General features: G+C 41.5%; 2 protein-coding genes and 1 long non-coding RNA gene across 6 annotated transcripts in view; 2 read left to right on the forward strand and 1 right to left on the reverse strand.

The window, feature by feature from the left end:
• On the forward strand, positions 1 to 12,459 carry ano5a (anoctamin 5a). Of its 4 annotated transcripts, XM_088379817.1 has the most exons (22): positions 1 to 504; positions 1,793 to 1,845; positions 2,161 to 2,289; positions 2,360 to 2,401; positions 4,729 to 4,830; positions 5,736 to 5,807; positions 5,868 to 6,146; positions 6,236 to 6,355; positions 6,436 to 6,551; positions 6,623 to 6,757; positions 6,833 to 6,938; positions 7,050 to 7,110; positions 7,390 to 7,541; positions 7,770 to 7,850; positions 8,436 to 8,658; positions 8,740 to 8,918; positions 8,996 to 9,093; positions 9,176 to 9,306; positions 9,591 to 9,796; positions 9,883 to 10,076; positions 10,180 to 10,285; positions 11,030 to 12,459. In XM_088379817.1, the coding sequence occupies exons 1-22, from the start codon at positions 441 to 443 to the stop codon at positions 11,306 to 11,308; spliced, it is 2,928 nt and encodes a 975-aa protein (XP_088235943.1). In that variant the 5' UTR covers positions 1 to 440; the 3' UTR covers positions 11,309 to 12,459. The 4 variants fall into 4 exon arrangements, with proteins under 4 accessions (XP_088235943.1, XP_088235941.1, XP_088235940.1 ...); XM_088379815.1 differs by lacking the exons at positions 2,161 to 2,289; positions 2,360 to 2,401 and having other exon boundaries at positions 3 to 504; XM_088379814.1 differs by lacking the exons at positions 1 to 504; positions 1,793 to 1,845; positions 7,770 to 7,850 and adding an exon at positions 8,118 to 8,195 and having other exon boundaries at positions 2,191 to 2,289.
• The window catches only part of LOC148396062 (uncharacterized), a 17,091-nt gene continuing 12,281 nt past the window's right edge, over positions 11,618 to 16,427 (reverse strand). The window contains exons 3-4 of the long non-coding RNA XR_015859226.1: positions 13,915 to 13,984; positions 11,618 to 12,053 (exon numbers count right to left, since the gene is read on the reverse strand). This is a non-coding gene — a long non-coding RNA (uncharacterized LOC148396062). The remainder of the gene's footprint in view (positions 12,054 to 13,914; positions 13,985 to 16,427) is intronic.
• Positions 13,693 to 16,427, forward strand: part of slc17a6a (solute carrier family 17 member 6a) — an 8,634-nt gene continuing 5,899 nt past the window's right edge. Inside the window, exons 1-3 of the mRNA XM_088379818.1 lie at positions 13,693 to 14,221; positions 15,215 to 15,470; positions 15,622 to 15,740. Coding sequence (XP_088235944.1) covers positions 14,133 to 14,221; positions 15,215 to 15,470; positions 15,622 to 15,740 — 464 coding nt within the window. The 5' untranslated portion in view covers positions 13,693 to 14,132. The remainder of the gene's footprint in view (positions 14,222 to 15,214; positions 15,471 to 15,621; positions 15,741 to 16,427) is intronic.

The following is a 16,427-nucleotide window of genomic DNA, read 5'->3' on the forward strand; positions in this document are numbered from 1 at the left end:
CAACGTTAAGAAAAATATCACATCAAACAAAATGTCGTTTACTTCATGCAGGTGCAGGATGCGCAAGTTGCCCCAGGTTAACTAAGCGGGACATAATTAGTTAGCTTACATCTAGTCGTCTTTGTACTAAAAATGTGCACTTCAGTGTCATATCTAAATTACAAGTAGGCTCTCAGTTTTCCGTCAGGCTCATATTATTGGCTTGAGACGGGTCGCCACTCCCCTCGCGGACCTCCCTCTGCGCAGTTGGGGGGGGACGTACGGTAGCAGGCAGCGGTCAGGTCACTGAGTGGAGGGAACCCCGGGGACCTGGTTGCTGAGTCATCCGGTAGAAGTCAGCCAGAAAGGAGAAAGACCCCGAGGAAGGTCGTCTTTGTCTCGGGACACACTCGGCTAGATGTGGATTAACGCACTCCTTTTGGCCAGTCAAAAGACTCGACATGAACCGAGGCAGGAGTGGAGTGGATAATTTGATAGAGATGAGCCCGACTGACTCTTATCATGGTGAGTAGCTGAAGCACCATTAGTTTTCATTGCAGGACTCGTAAAGTGTTTAAATTGGACGGTACTGGCGCCCACTGAAATTATCCGAGGTGGTTTGACTCTGGAGGAGGTTGTATTACAGTATAAGGATGTCAACTCTGCAATATCAATTTCATATTGAGATTATTATTGCTCAACTGTTTCAGCCAGTCAAAGCTGTCCTTCACATAGGGTTGTTTTTCCCATTGAGATGAGGTCATCACTACATACACCTTAAACATGACTCGAGTTTCGCCACCTCAGTACTTTTGCATCTTAAAATAAATTGATATAAAGTGATGTGCATTAAAAAAAACTATTGCTGATAATTATAGTTAAAAGTTCAACTTTAAAAGCATAAAAGCTGTCAGTGACATCCCACCTGTGTCTGACCAAACTTTGTTGGCCGCCTGCTGTTCCACCAGCGGCCTGTTAGCGGTCTCAAGTGTATAAAGTAAAGAGAAGAAGAGTTCTGGAATCATAGCGACATTTCCATCATTGTTGACTAGTGTTACATCTTTGTCAAAATGATCCTTTTTACATATGCATTGCAACATTAAATAATCAACACTATCCATCCTGAATGGTTGTCCTAAGTTTAGCCTCCTCGCAAGTATGTTGTGGTGTGAATGGAAAGAGTGACTTTTCAAGCTACTCAGTCTGACAGCTGGCCCTCTTACTGGAAACAGCCTCACAGAGACAGGCTGCCACTAGTCCAAAAAAAAAAAATCTCTCTGGTTCTAACTTAATTTGGCTTCCACAGATGACACTGTTTTTGTGGCTACTTGTGAACATGCTTCTAAAATGTCATCTAAAAAGAAACACTTGCAATATGTATATCTTGTATCTTCTGAACAAAGTTGTGACTATCAAGCTACGTGCTTGCTGCTTGCTTACAGGCACTCTTCCAGTTGTGCAGAAATAGATTTAGTTCTGTAATTCTGATGATATTTGGTTATGTAATTTATGCAAATGTCTTGTCTCTAAAAATGGAATTAATTTGTTAGGCAGTGTTTTGACTTGACACACTGACTGCACATGACACCATAAGTGTGTCATAGCGATGTTCTGTGGCTGGTGGGAACCTTAGTCCAAAAATAGACCCCAACTCTGACTACACTAAACCTTTCTGCAGCTGTTGATTAAAACTTTCAAAGTCCACTTCAGTGCCACAGAAATGCCTGCCACATTCTTGAATCAATGAATCAGTGTTGTTACTCAAACCTGGGTCTGACATTATTTTTGTGGTTCTCATGTTGTTGTTTTGCAGATGATATAAATGGCTACCACGGCGGCCCAGGATCTCGACATCGAGAATCAGCGGTAAGGACAACATGCATTCCTTAAAAATCTATTAATTGATTAGAGTTTGATTCTGTGATTTGCACATTTTGGAAAGTGCTATCAACTTTCAACTTTGTGGGGACAGTTTGTGAAAGGCCCTTTTTTTGTTCCAGCATGACAGTACTCAAGTGCACAGACAACTAGCCAAGAGATCTGAGATTGCAAACCAGGCCTGGTTTTTTTTTTTTTTTATGAAGGCAGTCCTGTTTTTAGTCAGTCTTATATGGAACTGCAGGTTTTGAAAGTCTTCAGATGGCCCCATGCTAATGTGTCCTCCTCCCCGTCTTCCTAAAGTGTCATGATGTGTGTGTGGAGACCTGTGAGTCTCTCAACACCAGCATGGCTACGCTGGTCTCGTCTGACCACAGTGATGAAGATCAGATGGATGCTCACACTTTAGAGCCCATCAGTTCTTTGAGTGGGGTAAGACACTAGTCGTAGGACTCTACTGTGAGGCTCACCTCACTGTCAACTGGGTTCCTTTCCTCCACAGTTCTGGAAAAAGCGGGCGCTGTTCCTCAAGTTTCGTTCGAGGGTATGGCATGGTAAAAAACATGCTTTTGATGTGATGCAATGCCATGCGTCGTATTCTTTGCGTATTGTTTGTCGGCTGAAATCAATATGCACGAGCTGGTTGTTTGTAGCATGTTTTTAACTCCTGCAGAGTCATGGAAACATGCTGGGGTGGTGCATCATGAGAGTTCATTAAAGCTGTTTTCTTCTCACTTATGATTTTTATGGTTCACTGAGGTGGAAGTGGTAATTGGAGTGTTTGCTACTTGTTATTGGCCCCGGCGTGTGTTTGTGTGTCTTTTGCATTTATTGACCTCAGCATCATCAGTATGTTATCGATCCAGATGCTGCACTGAACTTACAGGGAGGGCTGCACTTGAGAGATTTTCTTAACTTGCATTACTGAAAATGTATTTAAAAATGACACCAAAAACTGTTGGTGGGATGTGGCTGTGCTGAAATATCCAATTAAATTCAAAAACATGGTAAAGGGATGTCAGCACACACCAGCCACCATTTCAAGTACTAAATCCCAAATCAATGTTCTAAAAGGCTTTTGATATTTTTATAGACATTTTACAGCACAATTCAAACCTTTACTTGGGGTTAATCAGAGGAACTTTAAATGTGATTCGTTGATTATGAATACAGGAACATTCTCAGTGGGTGTGCACACTTTTTTGTGTTGTTTATATCAACTTACCTTTTGAAAACATTTATTTTTTCCCCCTCCAATTTGAGTTGTACAGAATGTAGGTCACATTGGTGGAGCCAATTTTGAATTTTTTTTTTTTTTCGCAAATGCCCAGCATTTGACCAGGGGTCTGTAAACTTGAATTTCTAAGTAGTATTTAGGTGCCAAAAATGTCAACCTCTAAAAAAGTCATAATTAAATATATTAGTTTTACGTATCCCCTTGAAATTAGTAACTTGCTGTGTTACACCATGTTTTACACATACCACATACATAATGGAGTAGAAAGCAGACAAGAAAGGAAGCAAGACATCACCCAGTAGTTTGAGGTTAGCGGCGGATGGACAGACCTCGAGCCGCTCCACTTGGCAGACGTGGCTCCAAACAGAAGCACATATGGCGGATCTGTAATTACAGCAAATTAGAGAGTTTTTTTCTCCGTTGTTACGGAAGGCCGCCACCCTCGCATGGTCAGCATGAAGTAATTCAATACAAGAGCAAATGTGGGAATTCGGGCTTTATTTGGGATCAGACAGCGGTTGAATAAGTTAAACATTTAGACCTAAAGGCTGCTCTGGCAAATGAGTGTCCAGCTCCCCCCCCCCCCACAAAGGATTTGCACATATTGATTGATTGCTTTTAGACTCTTGAGTAGCCAGACCGCAGTGCTTCACCCTTTATCAGCCCCTTCAAAATAGATTATTCATGATATAAATGTTTTTTTTAATGTAATACCCATGGCTGCTATTGAATTAGCCTGCTAGCAGATAGCATTTCCCATCCTAGTAGGCTTTTTTTTTTTTTTCCCCTCTGAGCACCCTTCCACCTCGAGTCTTTGCGTGAGCGAGTGAGGGCTTGCAGTGAGACTTGAAGGCAGCAATGCTTTGAGTGCTCGCCTGCACACACTGGAGGAAGCCGAGGGCGCTTGTTCGGGAAGCCGGCTTTTTCCCTGATGCATCAGAGCCATAAAGGGAGGAGGGACATGGAGGTAAAGTGCGTTGTCTCCTCCTTGCAGAGTGCAGACAGGCAGGGCCCACTTTTGCTGGTGGTGGTGGGTGGTGTCTTTCTACTAAAAGTGTTTTGCAACTGCGGTGATGTTGGTTATGTTTAGCTGAGCGAACAGCTGAAGAAGCACCGGCCGCTAGCAGACATAATGTCCTGTCCTCTTTTGAACCATTCCTGTGCAGTTGTTTTGCCTTCAGCAAAGCACTGCAGGGGCTGCTGCTGCTGACTAATCCTCATACCTGACATGTACACAGGCTGCATTAAAATTGATTAAGCCCAATAAAAGTGCATGAATTACAGGGGAGAAACGCTAAATTTTGCTATCTGATTTATTATTATCGAGTGCTCTTGGCATTACCATGCTAACCCAATGTAATTTGAGCAATATATATTATCTTATATTATATTATATTAGATTAGATTACATTAGACTATATGATTTTCCCCCAAATACTTACTAAAGTGAATGCAAATGCAACTTTTGGCTACTCGACGTGCCTCTGCATAACATTATGGTATGAATTGAAGTCCACACATCACTTGCCTGCTTTGTACTGACACACAGACTGTGAGATGTTATTAATTGCGCTCAAAGATATTTGTCATTCTAATCACACATGCATGTTGTGACCTCCGCTATCCCGTCTTAGATCGAGAGACAGCAGCAGAGCAAAGACTCTGTGTTCTTCCGCGATGGAGTGCGCAGGATTGATTTTGTCCTGGCCTACACTGAGGAAAATGCGAGCAAACAGGTAAGAAACAAGTGCACACCACTTTTTTTTTTTTTAAATGTTAGTTTTAGAGCTTGCACTATAGCTCATATCATGGCGGTAGTACCAAACCCCATCAGTTTCATATGCGCATTCACCGAACCCCTCTTTAGGGCGTGGGGGGGTGTAATGACATACCAGCAAATCAGTGTGACTTCTGCTGTTGCCTTTGCAAGACCAGTTCAGGTATGCGTTATCGCGAATTTACACGACATTCAGGTGTGTTCAGCCATCCGCGGGGGGGAGGGGGGGGAATAGCATACCAGCTCTGCCGAACCCCTGAAGCCGACTCACCGAACCCCTAGGGTTTGATCGAACCCAGGTTAAGAACCACTGCATTAGCCCTTTTTGAGTTGTCTGGGAAAAAACGTTTTTTACAGGATGTCCCCCAAGCTCAGTAGGAGTCAGCAGCGACATACTGTAGATAGCACAACACTGATAAAAAGACACAAGTGTTTTCAGCTTCTATAAGTTATCCTCAGTTTGACAAGGTCGGTTTCCACAGCAAACTTTGTGGCAAGCATTTTTAAGTTGCTGAGAATTTTAGAGGTCGCCAGAAAAGCTTTCACGTCTGCTTGTTTGCACTTCTATGTGATTTTGGTTTGTTGAATTCGACGTCTTTTCAGAAAAGGAAAATCACTGGTCTGCCGGGAACATGAGCATTTTTTTTTTCTTCTAAAGAGGAGGAAATAGGAAGACACGTCCCGGCTGTTGTCTGTGTTTTTCGGTAAATGTCTGCTATAACAAGAGGGCTGGGTTAGTGGTTTTCAAACTCCAAGTAATACTTATAAAAATGTGTAGCAACATATGACCAATGTTATAATTAGTCTATGATGCCGACAATACTTTAAATAATAATAAAATATTGCATTATTTTCTACCAAAAGGGAAGAAAAAGGGAGCTCTTCGAGGCCAACCTACAGAAAGCCGGCTTGCAGCTGGAGACGGAACATAAATCTGTAAGTGTTCACCGATAGCGTCTTACAACAGAAGCCTGAAAAGCAAATGATTTCCCTCAGGAATCCGAAGATGGAAATACCTATTTTGTGAAGATCCACGCTCCGTGGGAAGTGTTGGCCACCTACGCAGATGTGCTGAAAGTCAAGGTCCCCTTCAAGGCTAGTGACATACCAAAGAAAAAGACCATCAAATGCCTGGCTGACTCTTTTCGTCTTCCGGATCACATCATGAATCCCGAGCCGGATTATTTCACCGCTACCTTCAACAAGGATAAGTCTGACTTTTTCCTCATCGAGGACAGAGACACGTTTTTTAACCCTTCCACTCGCAACAGGATAGTACGTATATTTTTCAACATATAGTTGCTCATTTTTATCTCAAGTTGAAAAGTAAAACCATACAATGTTTTATGTTTCTTTTTAACAAGGTCTACTATATCCTCTCCCGATGTCCATATGTGGAGAATGAAAGCATAGATAAAGACAAAAAGGGAATCAAGAGGTTGCTCAACAACGGAACCTACACAGCCGCATTTCCTCTGCACGATGTGAGAGACTTTGTTGTGGCAATATTGTTGAAATATTTGATCAAAAGAAGATTATTAATACTTTCTCATGTGTACTGCAGTGCAGATATTGGACAAGATCTAAAGATGCCAGTTGTGAAAGTGAAAGATACAGTCTCTACCAATACTGGGCCAAACTCTCATGTTTCTTCAAAGAGCAACCCCTCGACCTCATACGGTAATAAAACGGAGTGTTAATGTTAGTTGCATGTGCGTGTTCATACTAAAACGTGTTCTCCCCCTTGACAGGAAGTATTACGGGGAGAGGATTGGACTATATTTTGCCTGGCTTGGCTTCTACACTGAGATGTTGTTTGTTGCCGCCATTGTAGGAACACTTTGTTTTGTGTACGGATTGTCCACATACAAAGATAATCAGTGGAGGTGAGTTTGGGAAGGAGCGCATTAGATGAAGAATGCTTATGCTGATCACTTGCTTTGATGTCCAATTGTGCTTAGTAAGGAAATCTGCAGTGAAGAAATCGGAGGCAATATTATCATGTGTCCGCTCTGTGACAAAAAATGTAGCTACTGGAAACTCAACATAACATGCAACGCTTCATGGGTGAGAAATATTTCAAAATACGTGCTTGACTCTAAAATGGCGACTGTGCAAGTGCTATGATTCAGCAATCTCTTACTATTTTTAAACACGTCTTTTTTTTTTGTTTTCCAGCAATCAAATCTATTTGATAATGGGGGAACTTTGGTGTTTGCTATTTTCATGGGGATTTGGGGTGAGTCAATTCAAGACTTTTAATTCTTAGCTGCAGCACCACCTAGTGGACCTTGTCAAACTTCTGCCAGCTTGTCGCTAGAGCACAAAAAATGGGCTAACCGTAACTTTGTCTGTTATTGTCTACAATGTATTGTTTCAATAAATTGCTACATAGGTATGCCATGTATTGCTATAATAAAAAAATAAATAAATAAGAAATGTGATTTAATATAGCTCAGTACGTCTGATTTATGGCAACATAGAAACCCTGACAATCCACCTCTGTTTCATTTGACAGTCACATTATTCCTGGAGCTCTGGAAGAGGCGTCAGGCCCGTCTGGCGTACGAGTGGGATCTGGTGGACTTTGAGGAGGAGCAACAACGATTGCAGATGCGGCCCGAGTACGAGAGCAAATGCACCAGCCGCAAGCTGAATCCCGTCACTCAGGTGTTTATGTGCTGGACGTTTAAATATACAGTGGTGTCTTGAGCGACGAAAGCTAGCTAACACTAACCTATCCATTTGTTTTAATGAGGTAAATTGGCACACATTAACACAAATTAAACTCGTATCTCAAGGCACCACTTCTTGGATAAGGACCGACTTGATACAAACTGAAACTGGAGAAAATGGATGGTTAAACATTTGTTTTGACCGTATGGTGCCCACCTGTAGGAAACAGAGTTTGTTCTTGAGAGGACTACAACTGACCTAGTGGGGAAATTATTTCTTTGCTGGGTCGCCGTGTTATTCTGGGTAAGGGTGGTGCTGAAAGTGGATTGCCAGTTTCATGTGGGAGTGTTTTTCTTGTGGTGTCCGTTGCTGAAAAAGACTCAAAGGCACAAGTTTCCTTCGGTATGTGTGATAATTGGGCTCTCACGCAAATAATTGCTCTAAATTAGTTTGTCTCAAATATAAATGGTAATCAAAAGGAACCTTGTGGAGTTATTTTTCAAGATATAACAAAGTGTGACTGACCCTTTTTTTTTTTTCCTGTATACGCTTTGCTTGCTCACGGTATAGGAAGTGGAGCCTTATTTACCCGTAACAACAGTCACGTGTGCACGCATATGTCTGTCTGGAGCCACTGTCCTGTTGTGGGTGAGCATTCTGTTTACATATTATCTTTCACATTTATTTTCAATTCTAGCCACAGCCGTTTCCTGTTACGACCATAATGTGGTGTTTTATAAATTCTTCAACTGTGCATGTGAGGTGTTTCATGCATCATTCCAACTCTCAGCTTGCGTTTTGCCTGCGTGTCTGTATTTCACCTTATGTGTGGGGTTTTCCCGCTTCGTTCATCCTGTCATGGCAGCCATCTTTGTTTTTGTCCCAAAGATCTCACTGACTATTTCATGCATCATTGGTGTGATCGCCTACCGCCTGGCGGTATACGCCGCCTTCGCCAGCTTCATGAAAGAAAACGCTCACCTGAACAAGATGGGCTCGGCTATCACCCCGCAGCTGGCCACGGCTGTCACGGGCTCCTGCATCAACTTTGTCACCATCGTCATCCTCAACGTCATGTATGAACGAGTGGCTATTTGGATAACTGACCTCGGTAAGAACATCGCCTCTCTTCGGTGATGCATCGGAATGATTCAAACGTATCATCTTTTTTTCTCGTCTATTGTTTCAACAGAAATTCCCAAGACCCACGTGGAATATGAAAACAAGCTGACAGTCAAGATGTTCCTTTTCCAGTTTGTCAACTATTACTCCTCCTGCTTCTACGTGGCTTTCTTTAAGGGCAAATTCATCGGCTATCCTGGAGGTTATTCATACATGTTTGGCCAGACGACCAAACTCAGGAATGAAGAGGTAGATAAAGACCAGTATTGATTCAACTACATCTTCATTCTGTTACTATCATTCAATTTCTGTCCGTTTACATTCAGTGTGACCCCGGTGGCTGTTTGATTGAGTTAACTACCCAGCTGGTTATCGTGATGACTGGTAGGCAAGTGTGGGGCAACATCCAGGAGTCTCTGGTCCCGTAAGTTTGCCCAAATATCGCCTAGTAATAAACCCTACGAATCAAAATTGCCTGCTCTCGTTCACTTACTTGTGTCTGTCAGGTGGTTAATGAACTGGTGGCGCGGCAGAAAAAATCGTTGCCAACCGGAGAGTCTGTACACCCGCTGGGAACAAGACTACAACTTGCTGATGTTTGGGCAGCTGGAACTCTTCTACGAGTATCTGGAAATGGGTAAAATAGCCAGTTTAATTTCAGTGGTTATTTTAGGTACACTTGCGCAACCTATTGAGACACAGTACAAGGGCTGGATAAATTCTGCTTTTGCTTGAAAAAAATATAATGCTCGGATTCAATAGAGAATGTTGGCGAAATTATTGGCTTTTGCTATTTTTGCTATAAATTGCTATACTTGCACTTCAAAGCCAGTTGCAGTGCAAGGCCTAGACAATTACATCCTGCAGATGGCAGTGTTCCTTCCCTAAATGACTCCCTTATCATTTTCCTTTGTGCTCCAGTGATCCAGTTTGGGTTCATCACTCTGTTTGTGGCCTCCTTCCCATTGGCTCCCCTGCTGGCACTCTTCAACAACATCATTGAGGTTAGAGTCGATGCCTGGAAACTCACCACTCAGTTCAGACGTCCTGTGGCATCCAAAACTCACAGCATCGGCGCCTGGGAGGAAATCTTGAGTGGGGTCGCTATCCTTTCTGTTGTTACCAATGTAAGAGGTGGACTAAAACTTTTTTTTTTCCTCTGGGTATCTGCCCAATGGCATAAAAAAATAAAAAAATTTTGTTGTTGTTGCAGGCATTCATTGTGGCCTACACGTCTGAAATGATCCCCCGACTGGTGTATATGTATGCTTACGAGCCAGGATTTACAATGAAAGGCTACATCAACAACAGCCTGTCTGTGTTCAAAATTGAAGACATGCCACTGGACAGCAGGCCAGAAGATGACGAGATTCCGCCCTGGTTCAACAGCTCCATTACAACCTGCAGGTGTGTGTGGGTTTCTTAACTGTATGTTTGTTTACTACGGATTTTTTATCTGCACTTTGGTATCAGAGTGCTGAATGCTAATACTAACACATCAATTACGCAGGTACCCTGACTACCGCTACCCTCCTGGCCATGTGGATCAGTACACCCACACATTGCAGTATTGGCATATTTTTGCTGCCAAGCTGCTCTTCATTATCGTCATGGAGGTAAGCCTAATAGATACACCGACAAAAAAATACCGTAATTTCCGGACTATGAGCCGCACCGGACTATAAGCCGCAGCAGCTAAAATTCAGGGATATTTTAGTTTTTTTCTTACATAAGCCGCACCGGACTATAAGCCGCACATGCACATGAGTTTTTTACAAAGAAAAACAGTACACAGAAAGCCGTAAAAATCCATAAATACGCCGCGCCGCCATTTAAGCCTCAGGGTTCAAAGTAACCTTCTGAATAAAATGCATTAAAAGTTCACATTCATTACAACTTGTTTTTGGTGAGCAAAATGTCAGAAGAATTAAATTTAAATGCTGATTGATTGGGTTTTAATACAATGCAAATGGTCCAAACAGCGCCACTGCTTTGTGTAATCTCTGAGTTACATGGCAGAGTAAGAGAAAGGGTTTAGAGCCCTTTGACGCAGGTCACCTGCGTGTGCATTCCTACTAAAGCTCATAATAGTCACAAGCAACACAGCCAGAATTAGCAGCAGCCATAGTAGTGTTTCAAAAGTGTATAAAAGTGATCAAGTCATCACAAAAATCATGAAAAAAATCTTATATAAACTGCACCTGACTATAAGCCGCAGGGTTCAAAATTCTGGAGAAAAGTCACGGCTTATAGTCCGGAAATTACGGTAGATGCCTGAAGAAATGTTCCTTAGTATAGTGTGTCTCTACATGGCCATTGGCCATGCATAATTATTTGTACTCCGCCTCTTTGCTCTACAGCACGTCGTTTTTTTTGTGAAGTTCTTTTTGGCTTGGATGATTCCTGACGTTCCGGCCGACGTCAAGGATCGCATAAAGAGAGAGCGCTACCTGGTCCAGGAGTACTTGCACAAGTACGAAGTGGAGAGGCTGACGCACCGAATCGGCGCAAACCTGGACGATTGTACCTGTGATGAAATGGATGACCCAGCTTTGCCTAGGCATCAGGGATTTTCTGAGAATCTTTATCACAGAGAAGATGGTTCTCATTCAGCAAAACGTTATGGTGGTGATGTGTAGACATTTAAAAATGTTGATCACTGGTGTTGACTTTTAAATGTCAGCATATAATGCCGCACGAATTGAGCTAGAGATGTCCTTCTTTCTCAGCTAACCTGCTTCAAGCATGTTGAAAACCTAGAAGACTTGAACATATCTGCCTCGTATTTATGGCCTTTGATTCAATGCTGTAAAATGTTCACATTTTGCTGCAGTTAAAAGGAAGTTAAGCCACGCCTTTCAGGACTATTTATTTAGCCACTAGCTTAAAAGTACACGCCTTAATATATATAAATATATAGTAGCTATATATCACATGTTGTCCTTATTTTGATATGCCAATGTTTTCCCGTCATATGTGCAATCGTTTGAACAACTCCGGTGTTACTTGCCAAAAATTAAGGAATCACTTTTTAGGCATAAGATGGCCATTCGCATATAAAAAGCTAAAAACTTCAGAATAGGCCTACAAAACTACACTTTTTATATGAAGTATCAACATTTCTTGAAACCAAAATCTGACATGTGACTTGTTTCAAAAATCTGTTGCTTTTACCACTGTGATTAAAAAGGTGGTTTGACACGGCCAGGTCATCTAGGCTTAACAGCTGCTGTGTGTTGTGAAGTGAAAGCCACCATTGAGTGAAGAGATCCCTTTTAATGGGTTCATGTTTACCAACATGCTGGAGATAATGAAAATCCCGTCACCCGCCTGCTTAACTGTGTTTTCTTCGTTACACAAAGCACCGTCACATTTCAGCTGCATCTGTATGGAGAACGAGAGAAGTGTTTTGGATTTTAAATCACACCACGCACTTGATGAGATGACAAGTCACAAGCATGCCAGTCTTTCCGTTGTCATGACAACACGTCCAGTCTTTTGAGTGTTTTTAAAACAGCAACGTTTAATGGAGGTTGCTAATATGAAGGATATTTTATTTTATAAAAGGTTGTCTCAATTGAAGTATTTAAATGTATGTAATTTGGTCCTTTGAGAATTTTGTACTTGTTTTTCCTGTTATTTCTCTGTGAATTAGAAACATGTTTTGAAGCCTGCTGTATTTTGGCATTTAAAAAAAAATACTTTTACTGTACATGTTCTATCAAATTATTTGCTTCTGTATTTTTTTAAGCATTTACCAAATGTCCAGAATAAAGTCCAGTTGAGCCCACGTTTGCATAATTCCTAAATGCTCAAACTGTCCACTTGCACTGCTTTGCCGAGGACATTGGCAAGCATGAACATTCGCACAACAGATGGCTCGAGAAGAGACTGCTTCCTAGTCAGTGTTTGCTCACACTAGTGGGTGTGGTTAAAACCCAAATACGTTGGCAGGCTCTTCTCACCTGGCAGACAAAAACACACAGGCAACAGCCTCCAAATGATCGGTCGGTCTCCATCCACGTTGACTTTATAGACACATCAAAAACAAAACTAACAACAAATTTGCTCTCTGTTTGCAGACATGGCGAGTGAGCACAAAACATGCCTGTGCCTAATTGTTTTGCTTTTCCATATTCTTCTGCGGTGTGTACTTTGTAGACCAGTTTAATGATGCATTACGGCTACCAACTAGTTTCTTACAATGTCAATTGACGGTGGCTGGAAGTTGTTACGTTTGCTGCTGCCGTCTGCTGGTGGGGGCCTGAAGTGCACTTATCTTAAAATGTGTCTGTTGCAATTTTAATTATTATTTTTTATTGTTATATGCAGGCATGGAAGGGAGCAGATGTCTAATTTGACCTGTGATCGCTGTAAAGGATCATGTTTTTTAAATGAATCAGACCTTACTGCTGTTGCCTCTAGCTGATTTATGTGGCTGTTCATAGAATTATTCTAGCCACAAATTAAATGTTAAATTAATTCAAGCATAATTTATATTTGTTGTTAAATATTGTTCACATTTACTAACATGGCAATAAAGAATGTTGCTATTAGCGATTCGGCATTGCAGAGTCCACTATTTGTGATTTTCTTTTTTAATTTTTAATCAAATTTTTTTTAGATATTTTTATTCATGAAATGTATGAGTGAATTATTCGCGTGGATTTTTACCATTAGCACAATCCTTATGAATCTTTAATGCTGGACTTTAAGAATTGCTTTCAGTAACTCAATAGGACGCGGTGCTAATCAATAAAAAAATCTATGTTAGCGACGTTGAGTTGCATTCGATCACATTATATTAGGCACAGTGATAATGTGAACAACCACTGCATCATTTTTAGATTTTTGTGTGTCCACTTTCCAATTTTTTCCGACGCGCGCAAAGTGTCAGGGTTCGCTCTCTGATGCGATTTATGGCGTCCAACCATCTTATTGTAGCAGGAGGAGGAGTAAATAGCATCCTCGATGTGATCACGAATGGGCGGGGCTACGGCTACATACAGGTGGGGCGCTCCTGCTCTGTCCTTGGTGCTGAAAGCTTCTCTCACTCCGGACCCGGACCTTTTCAACCAGCTGCCTAACCCCAGCATCCCCGTACAAAATCATCCCACCACGACACCTCCAACCCCCGCCCCTTGAAAACCTGACGCTCGTCTTTCCGTATCTGCCGGTGGATCTTAAAAAAAAAAAAATGGCTCTGCTTGGATTAAGAGACTGCGCAAGGCAAAAACGGACTTACTGGAGCGCCTCTTTGTAACTGTGGAAGCACTGTGCATACTGAGGATCTTCGTACTCTCCTTATTCCAGTTCTGTTGGATCTCCAGGATATTCAGACGTTTTTTTGGGGGGGAAGCAGAAGAAAATCTCGTATTATTCGGATTATACTAACAATATGTACACACACCATTTGCGTTTCTTACACTAGAATAGTCGTGCAAATCATTTTGAGGAGGGGAAATGGAGCCTGAGCGCAATGAGGGAGCTTTACCAAAGACTAAAGATGGACTAAAACAAATTGCGGGAAAGGCCCTGGGAACTCTGTACAGGTAAGGTGAATGTAAATCATTTATGCATCTATTAAAACGAATAAAATGCATTTTCTTGTTAAGAATATTGAGGGGAAAATGTCAGCTCATTTTGTCAATATTTACGCCAAAATTAAGAAAAAAATACAGGCTGGGATGAATGTCAGGATGTAGAGAGCACACGAATATTTAAGGATCACATATTTCCCAGGAGGTTGTCCCCCTCCCTTTCACCAGCAGCTGTGCGTCTTTTTTTTAAATTAATAATAAATGAAACTGAAGCGGTCGTGACAGAAAGTCTGCCATGATATCTATTAACATTTGGATCCGTTTATATCAATGCAAAATCGATGCCAGTCAAATTAATCGACTCTTTTTTTTTTTTTTTTTTTTTTTAGATATAGTGCTGCAGTACATTTTCCAAGTATTTAGTTGACGTTTTAACGAATCTCGTGAGGCGAGGAAAATAACAAATAAGCGTTATTTTCTCTGGTGGTTGCGCATATATTTAAGAGAGAAGAATAACGGATTTTAAACAAAGTCATTTGACTTCGAGCTGGTAACAAAAACGTGACTCAAAGCTGTTTAAAAATATCTGGTGCAGGCCCACGTTTTGTCAAGGCCAAAATATTTAACATCTTTGGTGTTTTAAAACGATCTTTTTTTTATTTTAGGAATAACAGAGCGACATACCATGTTCATTAGAAATATATTTAAAATACATGTATTTACAAAAAACACAGAGAGGCAGTTGTTGCTGCAATGCGGTATGAAGGTCATTGCGTTTTCTTTGAGGGAAATAAATATAATTTTCAATTTTCAAATAACCACCCCCGAAAAAAGTGTGCTTTTACAGGCAGGATTTTGCAAATAAAAAAAATCTGCGAATGCACATTCTGCGAATTTGCCTTAAATATCCGATTTGCTTGCGATGTGAATGTGAAGAAATGCTTAATTGACTATAAGGCACGACTGATTTTTTTTTTTTTTTTTTAAATGCGTCGTGCCGCGCAGGAAGTTGGAGAAGCGGCAGCAAACGGGCGAGGCCATCGAGCTGACCGAGGATGGCCAGCCCCGGGCCGAGGAGGGCCGCAGGGGGCCCCTGTGCGACTGCACGTGTTTCGGTCTCCCACGCAGGTACATCATCGCCATGCTGAGCGGCTTGGGCTTCTGCATCTCCTTCGGCATTCGCTGCAACCTGGGCGTGGCCATCGTCAGCATGGTCAATAACAGCACCATCCACCAGAACGGCAAGATCATCATTAAAGAGGTGCGTGCGTGGAATAACCCCCACTCAGCCCCTCCCCTCTGAGTTCGTGCAGGGAATCCATTCTTCTCATATTTGCATGCCACTCGTCTCTTGCAATACGTTAATAGTCTTTTATGTATCTCTTCTTCTTCTTCTTTTTTTTTTTATACAGAAAGCCAAATTTAACTGGGATCCAGAAACGGTGGGGATGATCCACGGCTCTTTCTTCTGGGGTTATATCGTCACCCAAATTCCAGGGGGATACATTTCTTCCAGACTGGCCGCTAACAGGTTGATCCAGTTTGTTATAACATCCTGCTTGGATGCAATATTGTAATAATTGTTAAAATTACCTTTGTGTTTCATTTTTAGTATTTAATGATATTCGTCTGTATGATGACAGTTAAATTGCGTTTTTCTTGCACATTTGAAGAAACGGAAATAATGTTATACTTTACGGATTTATGATATTGGATAAAAGCAATATGTGATAAGTTTTTTTGTGTTTGTAAATGTACTTTTCTCCTAAGGTTGCACAAGTTATTTTGTGTTTGTAAATGTACATTTCTCCTAAGGTTGCCTCTGATTGGTCCAAATCAGATAAAAGCTTCCAATTCTATTTGAAAGTGTGAATTTATCACACGTCATTGCGATATTCATATTGCACATGCTGTTACCGCCATGACATTTTTTTTAATATAATGTGAAGCCTATAAATAAATACATAAATAGGTAAAATATAGCACAAATCATAATACACCCAATGCTGTGGCCATACTTAAAAATTGATTCCTTCTTTTGAAACAAAAGAAATATCAGCCATGTCCGCATCGAGTGTGTATCTTGAAACGCTCCCAGTTGATAAAAGTGAGAATTGTGCTGATGCCCACCAGGCAGGCGTCTCTCCATCCTCCCTCCATGTTAATGAGCTCCCATGGGAGACACCGTGTCTAATCCTTTATGTTCACATGTCGGCAT

Source organism: Syngnathus floridae, chromosome 6 (assembly GCF_059516105.1).
Source record: "Syngnathus floridae isolate MCC-2025c chromosome 6, RoL_Sflo_1.0, whole genome shotgun sequence".
NCBI lineage: Eukaryota > Metazoa > Chordata > Actinopteri > Syngnathiformes > Syngnathidae > Syngnathus > Syngnathus floridae.

Coding starts and splice junctions, on each gene's coding strand:
- ano5a (XM_088379817.1), top strand. CDS start 441: ATGAACCGAGGCAGGAGTGGAGTGGATAATTTGATAGAGATGAGCCCG. Junction 6,147..6,235: donor CTTCCACTCGCAACAGGATA/GTACGTATATTT, acceptor CTTTTTAACAAG/GTCTACTATATCCTCTCCCG. Junction 9,797..9,882: donor TCCTTTCTGTTGTTACCAAT/GTAAGAGGTGGA, acceptor TTGTTGTTGCAG/GCATTCATTGTGGCCTACAC.